General features: G+C 45.1%; 2 protein-coding genes across 4 annotated transcripts in view; one reads left to right on the top strand and one right to left on the bottom strand.

The window, feature by feature from the left end:
• Positions 1-4,293: 4,293 nt before the first annotated feature.
• Positions 4,294-23,416, bottom strand: part of LOC147419140 (Zinc finger (CCCH-type/C3HC4-type RING finger) family protein) — a 56,726-nt gene continuing 37,603 nt past the window's right edge. For all 3 annotated transcript variants that reach the window (XM_086505496.1, XM_086505498.1, XM_086505497.1), the window contains exons 3-4: positions 4,863-5,683; positions 4,294-4,775 (exon numbers count right to left, since the gene is read on the bottom strand). In XM_086505496.1, coding sequence (XP_086361622.1) covers positions 4,650-4,775; positions 4,863-5,683 — 947 coding nt within the window. In that variant the 3' untranslated portion in view covers positions 4,294-4,649. The remainder of the gene's footprint in view (positions 4,776-4,862; positions 5,684-23,416) is intronic.
• Positions 19,926-22,861, top strand: LOC147419141 (uncharacterized). Its single transcript, XM_086505255.1, has 4 exons — positions 19,926-21,558; positions 21,714-22,059; positions 22,161-22,322; positions 22,433-22,861. The coding sequence occupies exons 1-4, from the start codon at positions 20,084-20,086 to the stop codon at positions 22,859-22,861; spliced, it is 2,412 nt and encodes an 803-aa protein (XP_086361381.1). The 5' UTR covers positions 19,926-20,083.

Here is a 23,416-nt window from a genome sequence, read left to right as displayed (position 1 = left end):
TCAATTTTGATGTCCATCAGTTTGGTCCAAGCTAGCCTATATGGAAATTTTTTAAGGCTTAGAGCCCAATTTCCCTACACCACTACAGAATTAGTGGTATGAGGAAGGAAGATGTTACTATTGCGGTCACACACCAAAAGATAATGTTACTATTTTTACAAAAGGTGATCGTGCAGCTAGAAATATGGAGAGAGGACACATTTCATATCCCTAGAATTATGTAACAATGAGAACGTGATGCTAGAAACTAGAAAAGGGTATTTTGAGCTTGATTTCTGATTGGTTAGTCCCCATGGGAGCCTCATAATCCTTGAAAAAATGGTACTATTATTTTCAAGGGAGGTGTCTCCTTGATTTTCTTAAAAACACCCTTAGATTGTGTGACCACAATTTTTTGTACGTCCTAAGTGTATACAGCTAATACCACTAATGTTATGTGGGAAACTAGTCAAAACTCTTCTCAGGAAAGGATCTTACTAGAGTATGGTGCCACTTTTATCAGTAGAGGGGATGAATATAGGGCATTGAAGTCCGTGTAAAAGTTACATTGAGATCATCACAAACATCTTGAAGAGGATAAAGATGAAGTATCCCACTGAATTTCTACCTTGTAGAGGAAAACCCTAGTATGGATGGAAGGAAATGAGTTCTCAAACGACGGAAAGTTTTATAGTTTACCGATCCCTATTTCTAGGGAAATTTCCTAGTTTACCAAGCAATCCCGACCGTCAAGGTCGCGCCCATGCTGCAGCACTTAATTTGGACCCTAAGTCCCCATTGAGGGGACCCACGCTAGATAGCAATGAGGGTTGTCTTACAAAAAAACAATGCAAATTGTCAATGGAGGACAGGGCTTTGTGCACGTAAATCCTCATTAATCCAAATAGTTGTTATCTTCTCTCAAAAAGTGGTATGGGAAGAGAATGTTCAGCAGTACATGAGCTCTCAGATGTCAAGCTAAGCCATCATGAAGGTAATGTGGCAAAGATAAGAGCATGATCAGAGAGAATTGCCATGCATCCTAGCCACAAAACAGCTTCATGTTTGCAGCACACATCCATCTCTCTCTCTCTCTCTCTCTCTCTCTCTCTCTCTCTCTCTCTCTCTCTCTCTCTCTCTCTCTCTCTCTCTCTCTCTCTCTCTCTGTGTGTGTGTGTGTGTGTGCAGCACAAAAAGTGGGTGTGTTCTTTGTACAAAGAGACCGATGGATGCTCAAATATACCTTCATAAGTTCAAAATAGTCTGAATTCAGGAATTGTAAGAGGGGATAAAACACTCATAAAACTACAAAAGCATGGGACACAAGAAAACAAAACGAAACTACAAAAAAAAAACACTTTTACATAACAAAATTAGATAAAACAAGCCATTATTTACTAAACAAAACTAGATTTTTTCAAGTTTTTAGAAAAGGCATACGCAAAATAAGTTGAAGCGGTCTACTTGGCTAAAACTTGAAACACGTACAAAGACACCGATGGATGCTCAAATGCCTATCACCTACAAAATGTACAAGGCGAGGAATTCAAAGTGAGTGCTATACGTACATTAGGGTGGCATGTATGAAGAATGCAAAATCAACTACTGGGAAGGTGCATAGTGCAATGTGATGTGGATCCATGGTCCAAAGTGAAGAGATGAAGATCTCCCCCATGTCCCAAGGAAAGAGTATGTATGCCTCTCCACTATCCTCGAGGAGCATACTTAAGTATCCCATTGAGTGTGCATCAACTCAGTCCAAATAGTTGTTGATGGGAATGGGATCGTGCTAGCTAGGGTGGATGAAAGACAAACATGGTGCACATGAGTGAGTGTGTAGGATAAATTATCACTCAACGAAATTGGGTTCCAAGACAGATTAACTTGGACTCATAAACATGATCTTGAGTAGTTGCTAAGCCATCACAAGCTCACCATAAACAAGAGAGATGTAATGCAAAATGGAATGGATTTGTTTATTTATGAAAGCTTTAAGTAGCTCTACATCCTTGCACGAATACATGTGAGATAATTCTACCTTTTCCCTCCTTGACTCACACTCTAGTACTCTAGGACAAAGCTCGCACTTTACAATCCTCCCCTTGAGGTTTCAACTAGGAAGAAACTGAATAAATTGACAATTCTGACACACTCCAATCCAGGAGCAAAAAGAACATCTCCAATCCAGGAGACCATCCCCAATCCAAGAGACAAATTATCTCTGATCCAAGAGACACTCAATACCTCCCCTCATACAAATGTATACAACCGAGACCAAGCTAGTCCAAGCTATCTCCAAATAAATACAATTGAAGGGGAAATGCCAAAACAAAAAGCTAGAGAATGTCCTCATAGACAAGGCTATTGCCGCCTTCTTTTTCATCTTCATCTATGTCTTCTTCTGCCAAATAGACTTTGGGCCTTGGATTTCTTATGGTGCCGCCTTTGTCTCTTTTGAAACACTTGGAAGGAAGGTAATGGTAGACAATCCTTTGCTATGTCCTCTTCTTTGTGGCACTTGAAACAAGTTTTGTTACTAGAGCTAACTGCAAAAGCTCCTCCCCTTGAAGTAGCATTTCTCCCTTGCTTCTTCTCCTTGGACATTAAAGAGTTGATTACATCTTGGAAATCTGGCTGCTAGAGGAACTGTAATCTTGTCCTCTTTTGATACTACATTGTTTACATAAGCTAGTTGTTAGATTTGAACTTATGAGGGTGGGTCCAATGCCACAATTGTAGTGTGCTAACTACGTGGGTGGTGGGCTTTGCTTGTGGGGCAAGCTCTTAAAATAGGTTATATTGTCCGGCAAGCAAAGGGTTGACGCACACTTTACACCCCTAACTTAGGAGGGGTAAATCAAATGCTAATGGTGGGAAAATGTAGAGCTTCAGGATTGGTTTTGAAAATGATGACACAAAGATTTAAGGCATACAATTAAAGGATCAAGCCTTGGGCATGGTCGGCATTCAATAGCTCTACGAAACGGTGTGGATGAATACTTTGCAAATAAAGATTAGAGAATGCTAATCACACAAATACATACTAATGAACCTAGCTAACATATCCTAGTGCTCTAATTGCACATACGATCAAAGCAAAAACGTGAGTTTTCCCTCACCTAATTGCCATAGGATAATGGAACATGCTCTTGCCCAAGTGGCGATTAGGGATTGGAATATTGAGCTAATGCAAATAAAGATTAGAGAATGCTAATCACACAAATGCAGACTAATGAACCTAGCTAACATATCCTGGTGCTCTAATACCACTTGAAGGGAATGGGATCGTGCTAGCTAGGATGGATGAAACATGGTGCACATGAGTGTGTATCACTCAAGCAAATTAAGTTCCAAGATAGATTAACTTGGACTCATAAACATGATCTTGGGTAGTTGCTAAGCCATCACAAGCTCACAATAAACAATGAGATGTAATGCAAAATAAAATGGATTTGTTTATTCATGAAATAAGCTTTAAGTAACTCTACATCCTAGCACCAATACATGTGGGATAATTTCACATTTTCCCTGTTCAACTCATACACTAGTACTCTAGGACAAAGCTCACACTTTACAATTGTCAAAAGTAGTCAATGTCGAGGAAAACTATGAGCACCACATGATCCAAAAAGTGATGTTACAAATCCTAGTAAAAACGCATCCATCTGAGAGAAGTCCTACTGATGGACAGTAACTGGAACCATCTATAAAATGTCAAATGTACCAATAATGTAAGCATGAATTGGAGACCCCTGAAAAGCAGTTTGTGACCCTGGAAATTGCAAAAGCCATGCAGTTGTCCCCCCACGTGAAAAATCCATCATGGACTCCCACTCTGATCAACAAACAACCGCCCTCCACACTGGCTGAGCATACGCACAAACCCCCTCAAGGACTAATTCTGCAAAGTACATCTCTGGCAAGTCCGATCATAACCAACAATCTCAGCCCAAGTGCCAACTGGCAGACCTGCATGCGCAATCATCCACACATCCACATGAAATAGCATATCTGGCGGCTAATCCTGATGCTCCAAATGCATGAACAAAACTGTCTCTGAAAGGCTGGAGAGATGCATTGATCTTGCCATACCTCTCTCTCTCTCTCTCTCTCTCTCTCTCTCTCTCTCTCTCTCTCTCTTGCATGTGTGCGCGCGATCACACAATTTCAAAAGAGAGAGAATCCAAACATACTCCGTCAATGCTGCTAAACTCAGACACCTACCCAATGGAGTAAAGTTACGGTGCCAAACTTAGGTTCTTTGGATGTGATGTACATAGCTCTAATCACTTCAACTAAAACAGATGCTCAACGGAGAAACCTGGTAAAGCAGCTTATACAGAAAATTAAGGACTAGAACCAATTACAAACATTTGGAGGAGCAGCATTGGATTAAATGCTATTTGCTTCTTGCGGAGATTTTGAACAGTTCTAAGCTGTCTTAAACCATCATATCACTTTCATAATAGCACAGGTATGCTTTTCCATGTGATAAAGTCAACATGGATAAACCTTAAAATCGTCTGTTTCCTTCAAATAGCTCATCAGATCTACAGCTAACAGCTGCCTCCAGGTTCTTTTCCACGCTTTGTTCCCCGCAAACCATCTGGGCCTAATCCCTTAATTCTTGAATTCTTCAGAGTAAAGCTTACAAAAAGCAAACACTAGTTCTACTCTTCTGATCGTGCTGACTCTCTCTTCTCTGCAGCCGCTCGTTTCAAAATTTCGAATGCTGTATTGAACGTTCCACCTGTGGGTTTGTTACAAACAAAGCAATGCTTGTTCCTTGCATGATGCTGCACATAAAAAGGTAAATTCAATCAAAACACACAGCAAGAGCTCATCATTCGTCAAGAAAACTGCACAATCAGCACAGGTCTCACCTTTAAAGCACAATGTTCACAGAAGTAGTGCTTGCACAAGGTGACAACGGGATCTTCAAAGGGTTGGCGACAGATCATACATCCAAAAGGCAAGCTTCCATCACCCTCTTCATCTTCAGAACCTTCCTTTTCTTCTTCCATACGTTGTGCTAATTTAGCTTTCCTTTTCTTCTCCCCTTCTTCCCACTCTCTGTCCATCTGCCACCCAGACTTGTAGTCTCCTCGATCGTGCATGAATTTGCAAGCATCCCCATACCCACAATACCCAGTCTCTTTGTAGTCTTTGCAAATGTCTGGTTGATAATCAAACCTTACCGACCATCGAATGTGTGAAGAAGCTCTCAATGGACCATGAGCACCTCCAGCCTTCTCTCCTGCAATGGTATGCTCTCTCCTAAAACCAGCCTTGTGGTCTGTGTACCCGTGAATCCCTTTGTATAATTTGTCATCCTGAGGCTTCTTTCCTCTCAAAGCCTCATCTGCCTGCTTCAAAACCCTTTCTCGGATGGACCGGGCATCCTTGTCAAATTCTGTCTCTGTCTCCAAGGTTGCAGTTGCCCGGCTATCTGATTGCGTTTGGATCTCTCGCGTCGATTCATAGAAGAATGTTTTCTTCTCTTGCTCCTTTGCTGTGGCTGCTGACTTCTTGATATTTGATGGTCCCTGTGAGGAGAAAACAAGGTTACCATCCATATTTCTTGCAGATTTTTCCATGTGGTGGACAGAAGAGCCCCCATCCTCTTCATTTTCTTCATCGTCTTCGTTTTCTATAGGACGCTTTCTCATATTCTTATTGCCTCTGCTCTTTTTTATGAAAGATGCTGCAAAACAGAGAAAGACCCACATTTTAAGAGAACTCAACTAGACACACACACAGAGAGAGAGAGAGAGAGAGAGAGAGAGAGAGAGAGAGAGAGAGAGAGAGAGAGAGAGAGAGAGAGGTGTAAAAGTTTATGAAATCAAGTTCAATAGGCAGTGATGCTTTGTGGAGAATGACTAAGGGAAAGATCATTGCTCATGGAGAGAGAGGAAGGCTTTTCACGTTGAAATTGCATCCTACACACCATATTGGTTTTGCATTATTTGCTTTATCGAGTGCTCACACTCTTTGGCATAAGAGATTTGGTCACATCAGCAATCACACAATAATTATCAACTTGCTTCTAATAGAATCCCTTCAAAATGTAGGACCCTGCTTCAATTTCATTACCCCGACTGTCCATTTTGAGTAGATGCTTTGTACTTGTGCACCTCATGAGGTAGCAGTCCACACCTTCATTTCCCTCCTCAACACTGATAGCAAAGTTAACACCTACTTGGATTGCCTCACTCAAAGCTTCATAATTCCCTTCGTAGGTAGGCCCTCAATTCGTCATTGCTATTTCCACCGTCACTTGTATGGGTGTGGGCGGCCAAAATACTTTTATGCATTCAACCATAAAAGGTACAAGCATCATGCACCAAGACCATCAAACAGACATAGCAAAGATTTAGACCAACAAAAAGATGACACATCTAGCAGACAATATATCAAAAAGTGAATTAGATTTGGAGGAGAAACAGTTTTTTGTTAAATATGAGGCTGTTTAAAAGGGATTTACCTAATTCAAAGCATTTCAACTCTAGATGCCAAACCAAAGATCATAAATAAACCCTAGACTAGAAAACCCGATGGGATTTTGTAGCGGCACCTTTGTGAGCCTGTTCACAGGACATCGGTCACTCTCTATTTGCAGCAGTAGCTTCTGCATTTTTGCAGTGAACTGCATCCAGTGTGGACAGTGCACCAGCTGGTGCAAATCTGTCATGAAAACCTCGAGGAAAGACGATCCTCACCTTGTATTCCGGGCGGCTAGGGCGACCTAGATCCGTCACAAGCCCAAACATCCGGCGTTTTTGCAGCTGCTTATCAGCCCTCTGTTCTGAAATGGTTCAGCCTCTTTTGGACATCAAGCAGTCGCCGGTTTGGTCTCAAGAATGCAGCAGTTCATGTGGTACCCAAAAAAGGATACACATCTAAGGCACAAGAATGCTATAACAGAGGCAAGAGAGACCCAATGATTGTCCCCCACAAAAGGCAAGGGACGGTACCAAGATGCACATTTCTGTGACCAACCAACTTCCCAAAGGCCCTACTAAACTGACTCTCAAACAAGTCTGCTCCTATATGGTATCATAAACAGCCTCCCATGTCCCAAACGAACCCTCCTAGTATCCTAGTATCCTAGTATCTCTCTCTCTCTCTCTCTCTCTCTCTCTCTCTCTCTCTCTCTCTCTCTCTCTCTCTCTCATATTCATATGTTTCTCAAAAGAGGAGGCCTTGGCACACTTACAAAGCGCCACAAGAAGCGAGCGAGGCAACAACGACAGAGGTGGCCTGAAGGCGCGCCACCTCTACCTCTAAGCTCGCTTGCTCTATCGGCGAAAGAGCAAGTCAGATGGTGGGTTCTGCAATGTCGGACGAGGGGGCTTCAGTCAAGTCCCTCTAATGCGGAGCAAAATCCTCCATCTGTGTCTGTTGTTAAGACGACGAACGAAGACGAGTCGAAATCCCTGCCCAGTAGTAAAAAACGGGGGGGGGGGGCACCACGTGCCAACGGAAAAGAACACACTAAACAACTTTAAGCACTTTAAATAACACTAAACTGAAAGAGATGCATGACACACGAGACGGGGAGTGGCGGAATTCCACCCCAAGAGAGCACTGACCCCAAACGTTGGCACCCCTTTCGATATTTCTTTATATTGCTTGAACTCAGTACAACGCTAGTACTCCAATCTCTGCACCTTCACACAAAAGCGTGCAAGAGAATGAGCCCTTGGCTCATATTTAAAGGCCCTTGGCCATGAAAAGCTTTCAAACTTAAAAGCAACTGGTCCAAAAGCTGTCAACGCATTTTGCGAAAATCCATACAATTGCCACGTCATCAACATAAAACACGAAAATCCGTACTGCTGCCAAGTCATCATGTCAACGCAAAATTCGAAAATTCCATACAGGTTTCCACGTCATCAGCTGCTACGCTTTGTGTGCGTGTGTATGTGTGTGTGTTGGTCTCCCTCTAGTTTTAATGCCTTTAGGTCCCCTGGCCCCATCGAACGGGGTCCAATAAGGAGTTTCATCCTAGATCAGAGCTCTTGATATCCTAGGTCGTTGGCTTCACAGAAAACTCTCATCCAATAAGGAATATTTAGTGGTTGGCACATCACAATGCAACACAAATGCTCGCATATGCATGTTACAAGACATAGAAACATAAACTCGCCGATGAACACTCCCCCCGCAAATAACCATCCAAGTCCGGGCCATGAGTTGTTCAATGACTCCCTCATCACTCCTCCCGCAAATAACCTAAAGAGGTCCGGGCCATGAGATATAGAGGCCTGCCGCCTTTTACAACCAAACGCCCCCAGACCGTAGCCTACGTCGTTTGGAGGTGCTAAGAGTAACCACTGCTCAAGACTTCTTAATACTCTTCCCATAAATAACCATCTAGGTCGGGGCCATGAGTAACAACAACAATACTCCCCCCGTAAATAACCACAAGGGTCCGGGCCATGAGTAAAAACAGCACTTTTCAAACATTCCCCCACAAATAACCACAAGGGTCTGGGCCATGAGTATGTGCAAGCATTCTCAAACATCATTTCTCACTACTCCGCCCGGGAGTAAAATCACCAATCATTGAAGCCATTATTAAAACCAAAGTCAAACAATCCAAATCGGCACCAAGACATGTTAAAAACAGATACATCCATTTCAAACAAATTCCAAACTGGATCACTAAACAAGTTCTCAAATATAACTTAGAGAACTAGTGAAAAAGCATTCTCGACGTCAGTCGCACTCGAAAGTCGACTAGGCGTCCGTGTTGAAACCTGCACCAAAATTAGGGTTAGATTTCTTCCATAAGGTTGTAGTCGGCCGCAGCGTGGTCCATAAGCTCTTGAATAGTCGAAACAAGCCTCGAAAAACAGTGTTCCTATAGCGGTGATGGTAGCGCCAAGATATACCAATCACACTAGCCCTCCAAGGTTATCAGTTCGAGAAGAGACACCTGTCGAGAGATGTCGAGAAATTTCAAGTTGTAATCTGATAGGGTTTCCGTGGCAAGCATTTCAAGATAAGCCACACTGCCAAATTTCAAGTTGTAATCTGATAGGGTTTCCGTGGCAAGCATTTCAAGATAACCCACACTACCAGAAGCTGCACTCCGAGGAAGATGTCAGAAAGCATGTAAATTCGGGCAAAAAAATTTCTTGAAAGCTTGGAGTGTGCGACTTGGTAGCTATAGACTTCCACCACTTCATGCACTGCCTCTGAGAAAAATGGCGGCTCAAAAAAAAAGTTATAATCCTTCTCATGCAAGTGATCTTTATGGCTTATGCCCTGTAAGACAGAGCGATGGAGACGGGAGCGCGCCCGATGTGCGACGAAGTAAGGGTGAGTGTGGCTAATAAGTCGAGGGTTGGGACACGAAGATTCTATAGTAAACTTTGGAAGCGCCGCCTTGCTCTGTCTGCTCTTTGATAGGACCGGTATGCTTTCAGAAAAGCACACGCCTCAAGCTCTAATACCACTGTCAGGGGGACGAGCACCACGTGCCAACGGAAAAGAACAGATTGAACAACTTTAAGCACTTTAAATAACACTAAACTGAAAGAGACGCACGACACACGAGACAAGAAGTGGCGGAACTCCATCATAAGAGATCACTGGCCTCTAACGTTGGCGCCCCTTTCGGTGTTTCTTTATATTGCTTGAACTCAGTACAATGCCGGTACTAAAATCCTTGCACTTTCATGCAGAAGCATGCCAGAGAATGAGCCCTTGGCCGATATTTGAAGACCCTTGGCCATGGAAAGCTTTTAACCTCCAAAGCAACTCGTCCAAAAGTTGTCAGTGCGTTTTGCGGAAATCAATACAACTGCCACGTCATCAGCTAAAACACGGAAACACACACAGTCCTGCTCTAGTTTTAATGCCTTTACGTCCCCTGGGCCCCATCGAACGGGGTCCTATAAGTTGATAAGACTTCTTCTTCTTCTTCTGCTTCTTCTTCATAGGGTTTTTAGGTCCCCTGGGACACATCGGACAAGGTCCCATAAGTTGATAGGACTTCTTCTTCTTAGGGTTTAGGCCTCTCGGCCAGGATGTTGTGAGAGTTAGCAGCGGAAAGAGTGTGAGCCACGCGCGCCGAAAACGCTAGAGAGAGAGAGAGAGAGAGAGAGAGAGAGAGAGAGAGAGAGAACACAAGTGCTCTGCAAATGATGCTCTCAATACACAATTTGAATGACTACAAGACCCTAAGCATTCTATTTATAGAATCTTAGGTTGAGGTAGGGCAAAAATGGGTAGCTGGTGCAAAAAACATAGAAGCCCAAAAATGGCTAAAAATGTGTGCACCCAACCAGGCTCAGAAAATGACCGGCCGGACACGTGCTGTCACGTGACACATCCAGCCCTATGTGTCCGTGGACAAGCTACACCATGATCAGGGTTCAGTCAGTCCAGTCAGTCTAGATTAGAAGTGATCTGGCACTTTTATGAGTCTATTCATAGACCGTGCATGCCCAGTCACTTAGCATAGATGCATATCCTCCGGTTGCACACAGCATGATCATCAGAATTCCCATCAAAATCCATTAGAATCAGTTAGGGGAATTTTCCAGTACATTTAGCCTATTTTCCCTATTTTTGGTATTTTCACTTATTATTTTTAAGTGACTTTCCAACAAAAGTAGGTAGGGCAATTTTGCTAAGTTAATATATAAGCAAACCCAAGTTAGCACTAAATGGCAGAAGAGGCAGCAAGAGCACATGCTCAACAGGCACCTTCTCAGCAGAACCCCGCAAGAACCCTTGGCGTTGCAAATTCCCCCATCCTCGCGACACCCTCAGGCACCCTAGCGTTTTCTGTCTTAGCAGTTTCCGCATCATCAACAGTACCCAATCCCCTTGGCGTTTCCACCTTGCATGATCGCCAGCCTCTCCCAGTCTCCTAGCGTTTGTGGATTCCTCTCATCGCCAGCACCTCCACTTGCATAGCGTTTTCACTAACGCTAGGAAGGGCAGCCAGCGTTTTGGTTTTCAGCATTGATTAAAGCAGAACAGCAGCGTTTTACTAACGCTACAAAGCAGCAAATCAGCATTCCATTTTCAGCCTCAGATGCTGCAAGTGAACCAGCGTTTTCAGCCCTTAGAACCCCAGCAGATTTAGCCCTAGTCCCATGCCAAAGAACCCCATTTTCAGCCCTCGAAAACGCAGCCAAAACAGTCATTTTCAGCCACCCAAAACAGCCCAAAGATTTGCAGATTTTCAGAAGATAGAAGACCGCAGATTTCAGCCCTAAAGTCGTCGTCGTGATCACCGTCGTCGTCATCGGCATAGTCCCAGATTGCATCAGTCCATTGCATCCGCATTGTACCACTTTGTGCAATCAATAAGTAGACCACTCTCGCCGACGAGAGTGGGGCTTTCCGAGGAGGGTTTTACAACATCTCTGGTGTCATATCTATCTTCTCTCTCTATCTCTCAGTCTCATACACTTGCACGCACAGTGTCCATTCACTTTGTTTGTGATCATAGCACTCTCTCATTAAGAACGGAAGGCTCTACCTTCCATAAGAACAAAAGGAACCTTGAGCACAGTTCGGGACACTCATCTTGAGCAAAGCGCAAACAATCATTCCGCTGCACATAACATTGGTATCAGAGCTTTGGCAGTGTTCTGTATCACTCAACGAAAGAACCACAAGAATCACAAGAAATTTTTTTGCTTGTTGAGGTCGCACGAACCCAAGTTCGCTTGGGCGTGCCAATTCCTAATCGTGTTTTGTTGAAGAGTGACAGGAATCCCAAGAAAGAAGGGCTTGTCCAGCCTCCCCTTGTGTCTCTTTTCACTCATTGAGAGCGGACCGTGCACTTAGTGGCAGGCCAATCGACGTGAGGTGGGAAAAAGCAACCTTGGTGTGAGCGCAAGGTCGCGAAGGGGTGCGCCCGCGGAAAAGAGTAGAACTCAGGTGAAGAGAAGATCCTTCTCAAACGCGGTTTGCAAGCGAAAGAAAACCTCGAGAACCTCAAGAACCCAAGAACCAAGACCGGCAAGAACCCAAGTTCCTCGTGGACTTAAGAACCAAGACCCCCAAGAACCCAAGTTCCTCGTGAACTTAAGAACCCAAGACCCCAAGAACCACAAGAACCCACGACTTCAAAATGATCATCACTCGAAGCGGAATGGATACTTCGCTTGGAAGTGATGAGCATGAGAGAGGCGAAGAAGAATTTTTCCCACCAGGAGGTTTTTCCGACCCTTCCCCATCTACGACAAGGATTGCGCTAACTCCTATGGAGGAGTTGGACCAGGAAAGAAAAGCAAAAATAGAGCGTGAACACAAAGAAAGAATGGCAGCCATAGAGCGTAACTACACAGAAAGAATGGCAGCCATAGATCGCGAGAACAAAGCAATAAGGCAAGAGATGTTGCGACTCTTTTCTCGAATTCAGGCACAGATGCAACAGGATCAGGAAAAGGAGACTCTCTCAATCTCTTCTTCTCCAAAGCATGACACACAGGATTTGCATGATTATGTGAAGCATGATGATGATTTGATTGATAATGATTTGCATGATGATTTGGATGACAAAGATAAGCATGATGATTTGGATGCCAATGACAAGCATGATGATTTGCATGATCAAGATGTGATTTCTCACAAGCATGATGATTTGCATGATCAAGATGTGATTTCTCACGAGCATGATGATTTGCATGAAGATGATGTGATTGTTCACAAGGATGATGTGTTAGTGGATGCTTTTTCTAGCGAAGCTAACCTCGTTGTAGACTCGATCAATCACGAAGAACCGATCTTGGCTTTCGAGTCAAGGTCCAAAGAACCCCCACAGGACGATTCGATCATTCAAGAAGAACCGATCTTGGCTCTCGAGCCTAGGTCCAACGAACCCTCACAAGAAGTATTATGTGTTCGCATGATTGATACGCATGCATTGTACGAGTGTTTCATTCGTGATCATTTCCTGTATTTTAGTCAGCGTCTTTATGTGATCCCTTTTACTAGGCATGACATATTGTACGTTGAGCACGTTTCACTCATGAATGAGCACGAATGTATGCGGATTTTTCATGAAAAGCTGAAAAGTATGTATGTAAGGAAGTTACATTCCATGTCTCTTCTCGGCACGACACAGTTGTAGAAAGAGCACAAGAAAGTTTGAGCATCAAGCATGGGCTTTTCCGTTGTGAATTGCCACAGTTGATTGCTCTAGATCATAAGAGAAAGATTCGATCTCATTCTTTGTATGTGTTTGATGAACGGGTTGTCACTCCGTCTCTATGTTCATCTACATTGCATGCACAGTCTTTAGAGAAGACAAGATTTTTTCCCTTCACTTTACATGGAATGGGTATGTTCATGGTTTTGTGTTGGAAATGGTTTCAGGAATTTTCAGCCATGGAGATTCTTGAAGAAGAAAGAAGCATGACTCTCGACGAAGTTGAAGCATTGAAGATGACTTTGAGTCGCTTTCGGCGCAGTCCAAAGAAGCAAGCGTTGCAGACCTTTATGAAGTTCAAGTACCGCACGACCCACACATCAGAATGGGCCGGCGAAGAGTTCCTTCCAAGATTCCGGATGTTATTGGCAATCTCCCTCGACGCCATACAGTTCGGTACCAGTACCTCACTTTGAAAAGGAGGGGATGTCACATGACACATCCAGCCCTATGTGTCCGTGGACAAGCTACACATGATCACGGTTCAGTCAGTCCAGTCAGTCTAGATTAGAAGTGATCTGGCACTTTTGTGAGTATATTCGTAGACCGTGCATGCCCAATCACTTAGCATAGATGCATATCCTCCGGTTGCACACAGCATGATCATCAGATTTCCCATCAGAATCCATCAGAATCAGTTAGGGGAATTTTCCAGTACATTTAGCCTATTTTCCCTATTTTTGGTATTTTCACTTATTATTTTTAAGTGACTTTCCAACAAAAGTAGGTAGGGCAATTTTGCTAAGTTAATATATAAGCAAACCCAAGTTAGCACTAAATGGCAGAAGAGGCAGCAAGAGCACATGCTCAACAGGCACCTTCTCAGCAGAACCCCGCAAGAACCCTTGGCGTTGCAGATTCCCCCATCCTCGCGACACCCTCAGGCACCCTAGCGTTTTCTGTCTTAGCAGTTTCCGCATCATCAACAGTACCCAATCCCCTTGGCGTTTCCACCTTGCATGATCGCCAGCCTCTCCCAGTCTCCTAGCGTTTGTGGATTCCTCTCATCGCCAGCACCTCCATTTGCATAGCGTTTTCACTAACGCTAGGAAGGGCAGCCAGCGTTTTGGTTTTCAGCATTGATTAAAGCAGAACAGCAGCGTTTTACTAACGCTACAAAGCAGCAGATCAGCATTCCATTTTCAGCCTCAGATGCTGCAGGTGAACCAGCGTTTTCAGCCCTTAGAACCCCAGCAGATTTAGCCCTAGTCCCATGCGAAAGAACCCCATTTTCAGCCCTCAAAAACGCAGCCAAAACAGTCATTTTCAGCCACCCAAAACAGCCCAAAGATTTGCAGATTTTTAGCAGATAGACGACCACAGATTTCAGCCCTAATGTCGACGTCGTCATCACCGTCGTTGTCATCGGCATAGTCCCATATTGCATCAGTCCATTGCATCCGCATTGTACCACTTTGTGCAATCAATAAGTAGACCACTCTCGCCGACGACAGTGGGGCCTTCGGAGGAGGGTTTTACAACATCTCTGGTGTAGTATCTATCTTCTCTCTCTATCTCTCAGTCTCATACACTTGCACGCGCAGTGTCCATTCACTTTGTTTGTGATCATAGCACTCTCTCCTTAAGAACGGAAGGCTCTACCTTCCATAAGAACAAAAGGAACCTTGAGCACAGTTCGGAGCACTCATCTTGAGCAAAGCGCAAACAATCATTCCGCTGCACCTAACACCTGCTAAAAGTGTCCGCCCATGCAATCTACATGATGTGCGATGGGTGGCCAACCCGGGACAATCACTAGCCGTACAAAATGGCGAAGCAACCGTTGGTGTAACTCTAACACCCCTCTCACCACCAGATGTTGAGACAACACAGAGGAGTCGAGGGTGAGAAGCCAAAGTCCGCTGAGGTACAGCCTTCGTGAAGATGTCTGCTGCATTGTCCGTTGTAGGAACATACTCCAAGTGAAGATCTCCAGCCAAAACCCGCTCCCGAACATAGTGGTATTGCACCTCAATGTGTTAGTCCGAGCGTGAAAGGTAGGGTTCTTGGCAATAGCAATGCAACTCTAATTGTCACACAAAAGACTAGTAGCAATCTGGGGAAAACACAACTCTCCGAGTAATCTCCGTAGCCATATGGCTTCACAAGCTGCTCTGTACTCCGCCTCTGTAGAAGATAGGGCAACGGTGGGTTGCCGCTAATTGCTCCATGAAATGGGTCCCGAGCCGAGTGTGAAAACTACTCTTGTAGTAGAGCACCGAGTATTTGGATTTCCGGCCCAATCTGAATCGCACCAACCAAGTAAGGTGCAACCCTTGGAGCGACCATAGAACACACCATGGTCCAAGGTGTTGCTAATGTACCGCAAAGTACACTAGGCACACTGCCAATGTCGCTGTCGAGGTTGGATGTTGAAGGAACTGAGGACAGAAACTGTGTAGCAGCTGTCTGGTCGAGAATAAGTCAACCATACGATTCAGCCAACAACATTCCTGTACTGCTCCAAGTCAATCCGTGGGGAAGGATCGTGAAGCGATACGTTCTTTCCGGGCTCAAGAGGACTACCAATCGGTCTGCAGCCTGTCATCTGGAAGAAAATAGTGAAGAAGCCCAAGATCAGTCATCTCGAAAAGAGTCTTCATAGCTTTCATGATCAACTTGATCCTACTGGTCCAAGAGGCTATGAAAATGAGATCGTCCACATAGACAATCACTATCGCAACCAAAGAGCCATCAGAGACAACATAACAGTTGGAATCTAATGAGGTACGGCGTAACCCCAGCTTCACGAGAAACTGGTCGTGTGAGGTACCACTGTCGTCCAGCCTACTTCAGTCCATACAATGCTTTCCGCAACTGATAGACCCAATCCTCCTTGCCTCGTATACGAAACCTAGGAGGTTGCTCCACATAAACTTCTTTATTCAAATCGCCATTCAAAAACACACTTTTGACATCCATCTGGAAGATAGACCACCCAAAGTTGGCTGCAAGAGAGCAAACCCTATGCGTATGGTAGTCATGCGAGCGGTGGGAGCAAAGGTCTCGTCAAAGTCCACGCATGGTCGCTGTGTGAACCCCGAGCAACAAGTCTCGCCTTGTGTTTGTCGAGGGAACCATTGGCCTTGTACTTTGTCTTGAAAATCCATTTCGTAGGAACCACCTTCCGCTTGTTGGGCTTGGGAACCAAGGTCCAGGTTTTATTTCGCTCGACAGCGTCCATCTCTGTCTACATGGCACGCTTCCAGCAATCATGCTAGAGTGCTTCCTCCACCGAGGAAGGCTCAACTGGTGAAGCCTGCATCTGAGACATGAGTGCAAAGTTCACGAACTCTGCGCCAACATAAACTTGCCTATCCTTGAGGCGTGCAGAATGTCGAGGCTGTCCAAGGTTTGGCGAGTCTGGCAACTTCGTGACACCAGAGGAAGAAACCGTAGAGTAGAGCCAACCAGGAACTAACTTCTCCTTGCGAGGTGGGACCGCCTCCACCGAAGGAGAACCATCATCCACATCAGAATTGAAATCTGGAATGGCATGATCAGGTGAAGTACCTAGCTACGATGTAGAGGGAACAGGAACAGGAACACGGATAGGATCAGGTGTAGGGAGGTGGACGAGGAGGAGGTAGAGAAGGTATAGGCTTGGATGTTGCCCCCTCTGCAGGTGTACTGAAGAGCTCCATGAAAGTCACATCACGGCTAACGGTGGTGGCCTTGGCGTCTGGATCGTAAAGCCGATATCTGTCAGACTCTCGTGAATAGCCCAGGAAGATGAGCTTCTTCGCCTTAAAGTCTAACTTCTGCCGCTTCTCCTTTGGCACATGGACAGAGGCCGGACACCCAAAAACTCGAAAGTGTGAGACTGAGGGCTTGCGCCCGTAGTAAGCCTGATAAGGAGTCAAGTCCTGCAAAGCATGGGTAGAACGGTTCTCGATGTAAACCGCCGTGTTGCACGCCTCTGCCCAATAAACCCGGGGCAAAGAAGCATAAGCAAGCATCGCACGAGCCATCTCCATGATAGTCCGATTCTTCCGCTCAACAGCTCCGTTTTGTGAAGGAGGGTAAGGAGTATTCACCTGGCGTTGGATACCCTCTGACTTGCACCATTGTGCAAAGTCCTTCGAGGTGGACTCACCCCCTCTGTCTGAGCGAATACATTTGACGTGCAAGTCCTTCTCCTTTTCAACCATCGTCTTCCAATTTCGAACGAAATTGAAAGCCTCCTACTTGAGCTTTAGGAACCGAGCCCAAGTGTACCTGCTCAAATCATCCACAAGACACAAGCAAAAACTGTGAGCCAAAAAATGAAGCAGTGCTCATCGGGCCACATAGATCAATGTGAACCAGTGCAAGTGGTGCCGAAGCTCTATTGGATGCCTGCTTCGGAAAGGAAACCCTGTGTTGCTTGCCCATGTGGCAAGCCTTGCATACGCCTGATGAGGAGCGTATCGTTGGTAAACCCTCCACCATAGAGGTCCTAGCAGCCTGCTGAAAATGCTGATAACATAGATGTCCAAATCGTGCATGCCATAGAGAAGAAGACTCCGTGGTCCTAGACAGAAGAGCAGTGAGGCGGTATAGGGAGCCATCGCGCTCACCGCGTGCAAGGATAGTACATGTCGTAGAATCAGAAATGGTGTATGTGCCACTCCCAAAGTGTATGTCAGCTCCCTAAGAGTCCAAACTCGACACAGAGAGGAGGTTGAAGGCCATGTCCGGAACGTAAAGCGCCTCCCAGAGTGGTATCCGTACGTACGTACGGTACCATTCCGTACGGTACAGTACGTCATTAAAAAAAAATTGGGCGTTTTCTCCTCGGACGAGTTTCGCTAGGAGGCGCTTTCAGATGGGCTTATTAGTGTGGAGGGGAGAAAGCCTTAGGCTTTTTTAATCGACCACGAAAGCAAAAGAGTCTCTGTTCTGTTACAGAGAAGTCTACAAAGCAGTGCACAGAGACCTGCAGAGCCGAGCTACGCGCGTGAAAAGGTACTGCTTCTGCCACCATGCACTCTGTACTCTTCTCGCACTCCGTACTCCTCATGTGTGTGCACTCTTTTGCATTTGCAATGTGCAGGATTCATTATGCCGCGTAAAACCAACCCCAACTGATCGCTCCACACCAATGTGTTGAGTATCATCACGACCACTTCTCAGCAAGGGTCCGACACACGCTTATGGCAATGCAAGTATTGTGGGGACCAGTACACCAGCACTATTACGCGAGTCAAAAAGCACTTGACAGGCATCGGGTGCACTGATCAGATTGGTGCATGTGAGAAAATACCACCACCTTTGAGGGAGCAGCTTATTCAAGAGTATTTTCCTGTTGGTGCTCCTGGTTTGAGAGGTGCTCCCAGCACACAGGATGCTTTACATGATGCTTTTATTGGAGAGCTGGAGTCTTTATGTGCGGAAACAGAGGTTGGAGGAGGTTCGGCGTCCATGCAACCCCCTACTTCCAAGAAGAGAGCACGTGTTGGCGGTGAAGATATTCCTTGCCACGTGAAAAAGGTACATCTGAAACACCAACGAAGACCACTTTGCCCAGTCGCATCTCTTCTCAGGCTTGGGTGAAAGAGCGTCAAAGGGTGGCAGAGATGGAGATATGTCGCACTCTTATTGAGTGCAACATATCTTTCAATGTTTTGCGCACAGATCAGTGGAAAAGAATGGTAAAAGCCATTGCACAGGTGGGGCCTACTGAGACATGGACAGGTCTTGATTACACCAAGATGTGCACCACTATGTTAGATGAACAGGAGGCCTTAATTGACAAGGCACTTATGCCTGTGAAAGCTGGATGGAAGGAGTTTGGATGCACCATTATCTCAGATGGTTGGGCAGACATACGCACACGACACATAATCAATATCCTTGTGTCTTCTGCTTTGGGCACCTATTTCTTGCGTGCTGTGGATGCAAGAAAAGCAGGGGAAAAGATCACGGCTGAGTTTATTTTTGGTCACATCAAAACAGCCATAGAGGAGGTTGGCAAGGAGAATGTTGTGCAGGTGGTGACAGATAATGCAGCTAATTGCAAGGCAATGGGATTTATGGTGGAGCAACAGTTTCCTGGCATAGTGTGGACTCCATGTGCTGCACATTGTTTGGATTTGCTCATGGAGGATTTTGGCAAACTTTCATGGGCGCAGCTCATAGTTGCAGATGTAGTCAAGGTCACCACATTCTTTCGCAAGAAACATCAGGCTTTTGCTATCTTCCGCAGCCATAGCACTTTGGATATGGTTCGACCTTCAAAAACCAGGTTTGCCTACATTTACTTGGTTTTACAGAGGCTCTACAAACTTAGAGATCCACTACTCCAGACAGTGGTGGATCCAAAATGGCGAGGCATGTCAAGATCGCAGGATGAATCTACAAAATACGTGCAGAGGCGGATCCTTGATGAGAGCTTTTGGCAGGAAGTGCACGCTCTTTCAGTGGCACTCAAGCCAGTCTACGTCCTCCTTCGATTGACGGATACGGAGGGATCGACCTTGGGACTAGTCTATCATCTGTTTATCAAGGTTGATATAAACGTACGTACGGATCCAATCCGTACCGTACGGCCGTACTGTACAGATCCGTACGCGTACAGATCGATTCGTACGTGAGTTTTTTTTTTTCCTGGTTTTCGGGAATTCGCTTGCCGACGAGTGTATTTTTTTATGATGGGCTTGGCCATTTGATGTTTGGCTAATATTAAAGTCCCAAAGATTACAGATTACAGAGAGCGAAAAACACACGATTCCAGAGAGCGAAAAACAGAGAGCAGGAAAACACAGAGCAACGCAGGAGCAAGCTGCAACACACAAGGTAAAGACTGAGCACCCCTCTCTCTCTTTCTCTCTCGCTCTCTCCCTCCCTATTCTCTCTCTCCGCGTCACGCGAGACCTCCATGCTTATTTTTTGTCATATGTATTGCGCACTTGCAATGTGCAGACAGAAATCTTAGGAGCCAACATGCCTAAGCCATGCAACCCGTATTGGAAGGAGCACACCAATGTCATCCGCATCATCAACACGCCAGGGCAAGCTGGGACTGGTACGCGACGATGGCAATGCAAGTATTGTAACTTTCAGCTCACCAGTACCATTTCTCGCGTGGTTAAGCACTTGACAAGCATTGGCACAACCAATAACTGTGGAGGGTGCAAGGAAGTACCAAAGGACATTAAGGATAAGTTGATTGCTGAATGTTTTCCAGCAATGTCTGCAGCGGAAAAGGTGGAAGGTAGTCAAAAGACACAGGATGCTCTCCATGATGCTCTTGTGGGAGACTTGGGTGGTTCCTCTTCACAGGTTCAGGAGGAGCAGCTCTCTGGCAGTAGAAAGAGGGCTCGTACCATGCATGTCGATGTGGAGGATGATGAAGAGATGCATGCACCGAGGCAGAGTCAGACTACCTTGCCTTCTCGAGTGGCCTCTCTTTCTTGGGTAAAGGAGCGCCAGAAAGTGGCTGAAATGGAGATTGCTCGCACTCTCATTGAGTGCAACATCTCCTTTCATGTCTTGAGGACTGAGCAGTGGAAGAGGATGGTCAGAGCCATAGCCCAGGTTGGACACACAGAATCTTGGTCGGGATTGGAATACACTAAGATGCGGACTACTATGCTTGATGAGCAGAAAGCATTGATAGATAAGGCATTGGTACCAGTGAAGGCAGGTTGGGGACAGTTTGGGTGCACCATCATTTCAGATGGCTGGAGTGACATTCGTAGGCGACACATCATTAATATTCTTGTGTCGTCTTGCATTGGCACATACTTCTTGCGTGCTGTTGATGCAGGAAAGGCTAGAGAGCGGATTACAGGTGAGTTTATCTATAAGCACATCCGGCAGGCTATACTTGAGGTTGGCCCAGAGAATGTGGTGCAGGTTGTTACTGACAATGCCTCTAATTGCAAGGCTATGGGTGAGATGATTGAGGCCGAGTTTAACAACATTGTCTGGACTCCATGTGCAGCTCATTGTCTTGACTTGTTGATGGAGGACATAGGGAAGTTAACATGGGTGTCGCCTATTGTTTCTGATGCCACAAAAATGACTACGTTTTTTCGCAAAAAGCACCAGGCATTGGCTATCTTTAAGAGTCACAGTACACTTGACATGGTGCGGCCCTCAAAGACCAGATTTGCATATATGTATTTTGTGTTGCAGAGACTCTATGCATTGAGGGATCCACTTCTACAGACAGTAGTGGACCCGAAGTGGAGAGATATGCGTCATGCGCAGGAGGAGTCCACTAGATACATACAGCGGCGGGTGCTTGATGAGTCCTTCTGGATGGAGGTGCAGGGTTTGATCGCAGCATTGCAGCCAGTTTATGTGTTGCTACGCGTCACAGACATGGAGGGCTCCACCATGGGCCTAGTCTATCATCTCTTCCATGAGATGAAGACACACATCAGAGGCTGTAGATCATTGGCACTGGATCGGTATGTACTTACTACTATGTACATTGTACTTGTTTCCGTAATGATTAATGATTAATCTATATAGTGTAATACTATAATGTATTGCACCTTGTTGATTCCATAGTGTCAAGACTCAAAATTCAGCCTATTAACTAATGTTCATTGTTGGGTTACAGCAGAGAAGAGATCTTGGCTATTGTAGATAAGCGATGGACATTTATGAGTAGGCCCATTCATGCAATGGCTACATTGCTTCATCCTTTCTACAAGAAGCCAGAACTCTTTAATGAGAGGAGTCTGCTAAAAGGCAAGGATGAGTACATTGGTAGAATGTTCGAGGAAGATGATCAGCTGGACATTGATGCAGAGATCGCTAGCTATGAGAATAATTTAGGGCCATCATTTAATAGAGCTGTGGTGTTGAGGCCAGAGGCAACGAAATTCTCTCTTACATGGTGGCAGAGTTATGGAAGACAAGGTCTTCCGAAGCTCACTCGTATCGCTTTACATCTCCTCTCACAGGTAAAGTTTTCTATCGTTACATTTTGCGTACATGGTTCATTGTCCATTGTCTATGACCATGTCCATTGTAATTTGTCACCATTGACACATGTCACGTGCAGGATTGCTCTGCTGGTGCATGCGAGCGCAATTGGAGAGCTTATTCGCTTATTCACACGAAGATCCGCAATCGACTCAGCACTGCACAACTAGAGAGATTGGTCTATTGCCGAGCAAATATGAAGCTTGTGCGAGATTACCACGCTTTGGGGACACCCAAGCAGGTTTGAAAGTTGAAACTTTGGGCTAGCATAACGCGTTTGTATACGCGAATATTCGTAATTACTACTTTCTACGTTGTTAATAATACGAATTGTATTTTGTTATTTAACAGGCAGATCCATCAAAATTGCACTTGGTATCGGAGGAGAGTGTAGAGGAGACTGAGCAGCAGCAGCAGCAGCAGCAGCTTGTGCGGAACGAGCAGAAGGAGATTATTCGCATGCTACACAGAGAGCTGGAGAGTGTGGATCGACGTGTGACGAGGTCACGTGCACGAGTTCTCAGTCTTCCGTTAGTCGGGCGAGATGCAGATCCAGAGATTGTACGACGAGAGACCATTCGTCGAGGAAAGCTTCCTGTCCGTACTCCTCGGAGACGGGCAAATGAGGTTGTTTCTCTCATTCAGCCTACGGAGGATGATGATCCAGGACAGCAGAGTATGATGGCAGAGCCAGAGTATGATGAAGAGGGCAACGTCCTGACAAATGGGGACTTGCTCTCTTCAGCAGAGTCATCATCCTCATCTGATGAGGAGTTTTGAGATTCAGAGAGTAGAGTCCTGAGTCTAGATTCCAGACAGTTTGTTATTGCTTAGTCTTTGTTACTTTTGAGTCTTGACATCAAACATTTGTTACTTGTATTCTCTAGTATGAGCCTTTTTTGGTTGACACAGTTTTGTATGTGGACCATGATCCATCTTTTCTCGCAGTATGCCATATGGTACAATGTGCTTTTAGTATTGCCGCTTGCGGCTCAATGCTCGGATTTATAATTTGTGTCAAGTATGATGTATCTGATGTGTGTTTTGAAATTAGTACATGCAAAGAGGTTTGTTTTGGTTCTTGAATGTTTGAGATCTCTTAAATGTAGAAAAGTGTTGAATGTCCTATTTTTTACCAAGTACATAAAAAATTTTCCTGTACGGAACAACGTACACTACGTACATATACAGAACGTACAGTACGTACACATCAACCTTGTCGTTTATGCAGATGAAAGACCACGTTTCCAAATGCGATCTGTTGACAATTGATCGGTAAGGGTTCCTCATGTTCTAATGGTTGTCTGTTTTAATCATCAAGTCTAAGTTCTAACT

Source organism: Adiantum capillus-veneris, chromosome 29 (assembly GCF_014529385.1).
Source record: "Adiantum capillus-veneris isolate H3 chromosome 29, ASM1452938v2, whole genome shotgun sequence".
Taxonomy (NCBI): domain Eukaryota; kingdom Viridiplantae; phylum Streptophyta; class Polypodiopsida; order Polypodiales; family Pteridaceae; genus Adiantum; species Adiantum capillus-veneris.
This window is presented reverse-complemented; position numbering and strand designations above follow the sequence as displayed.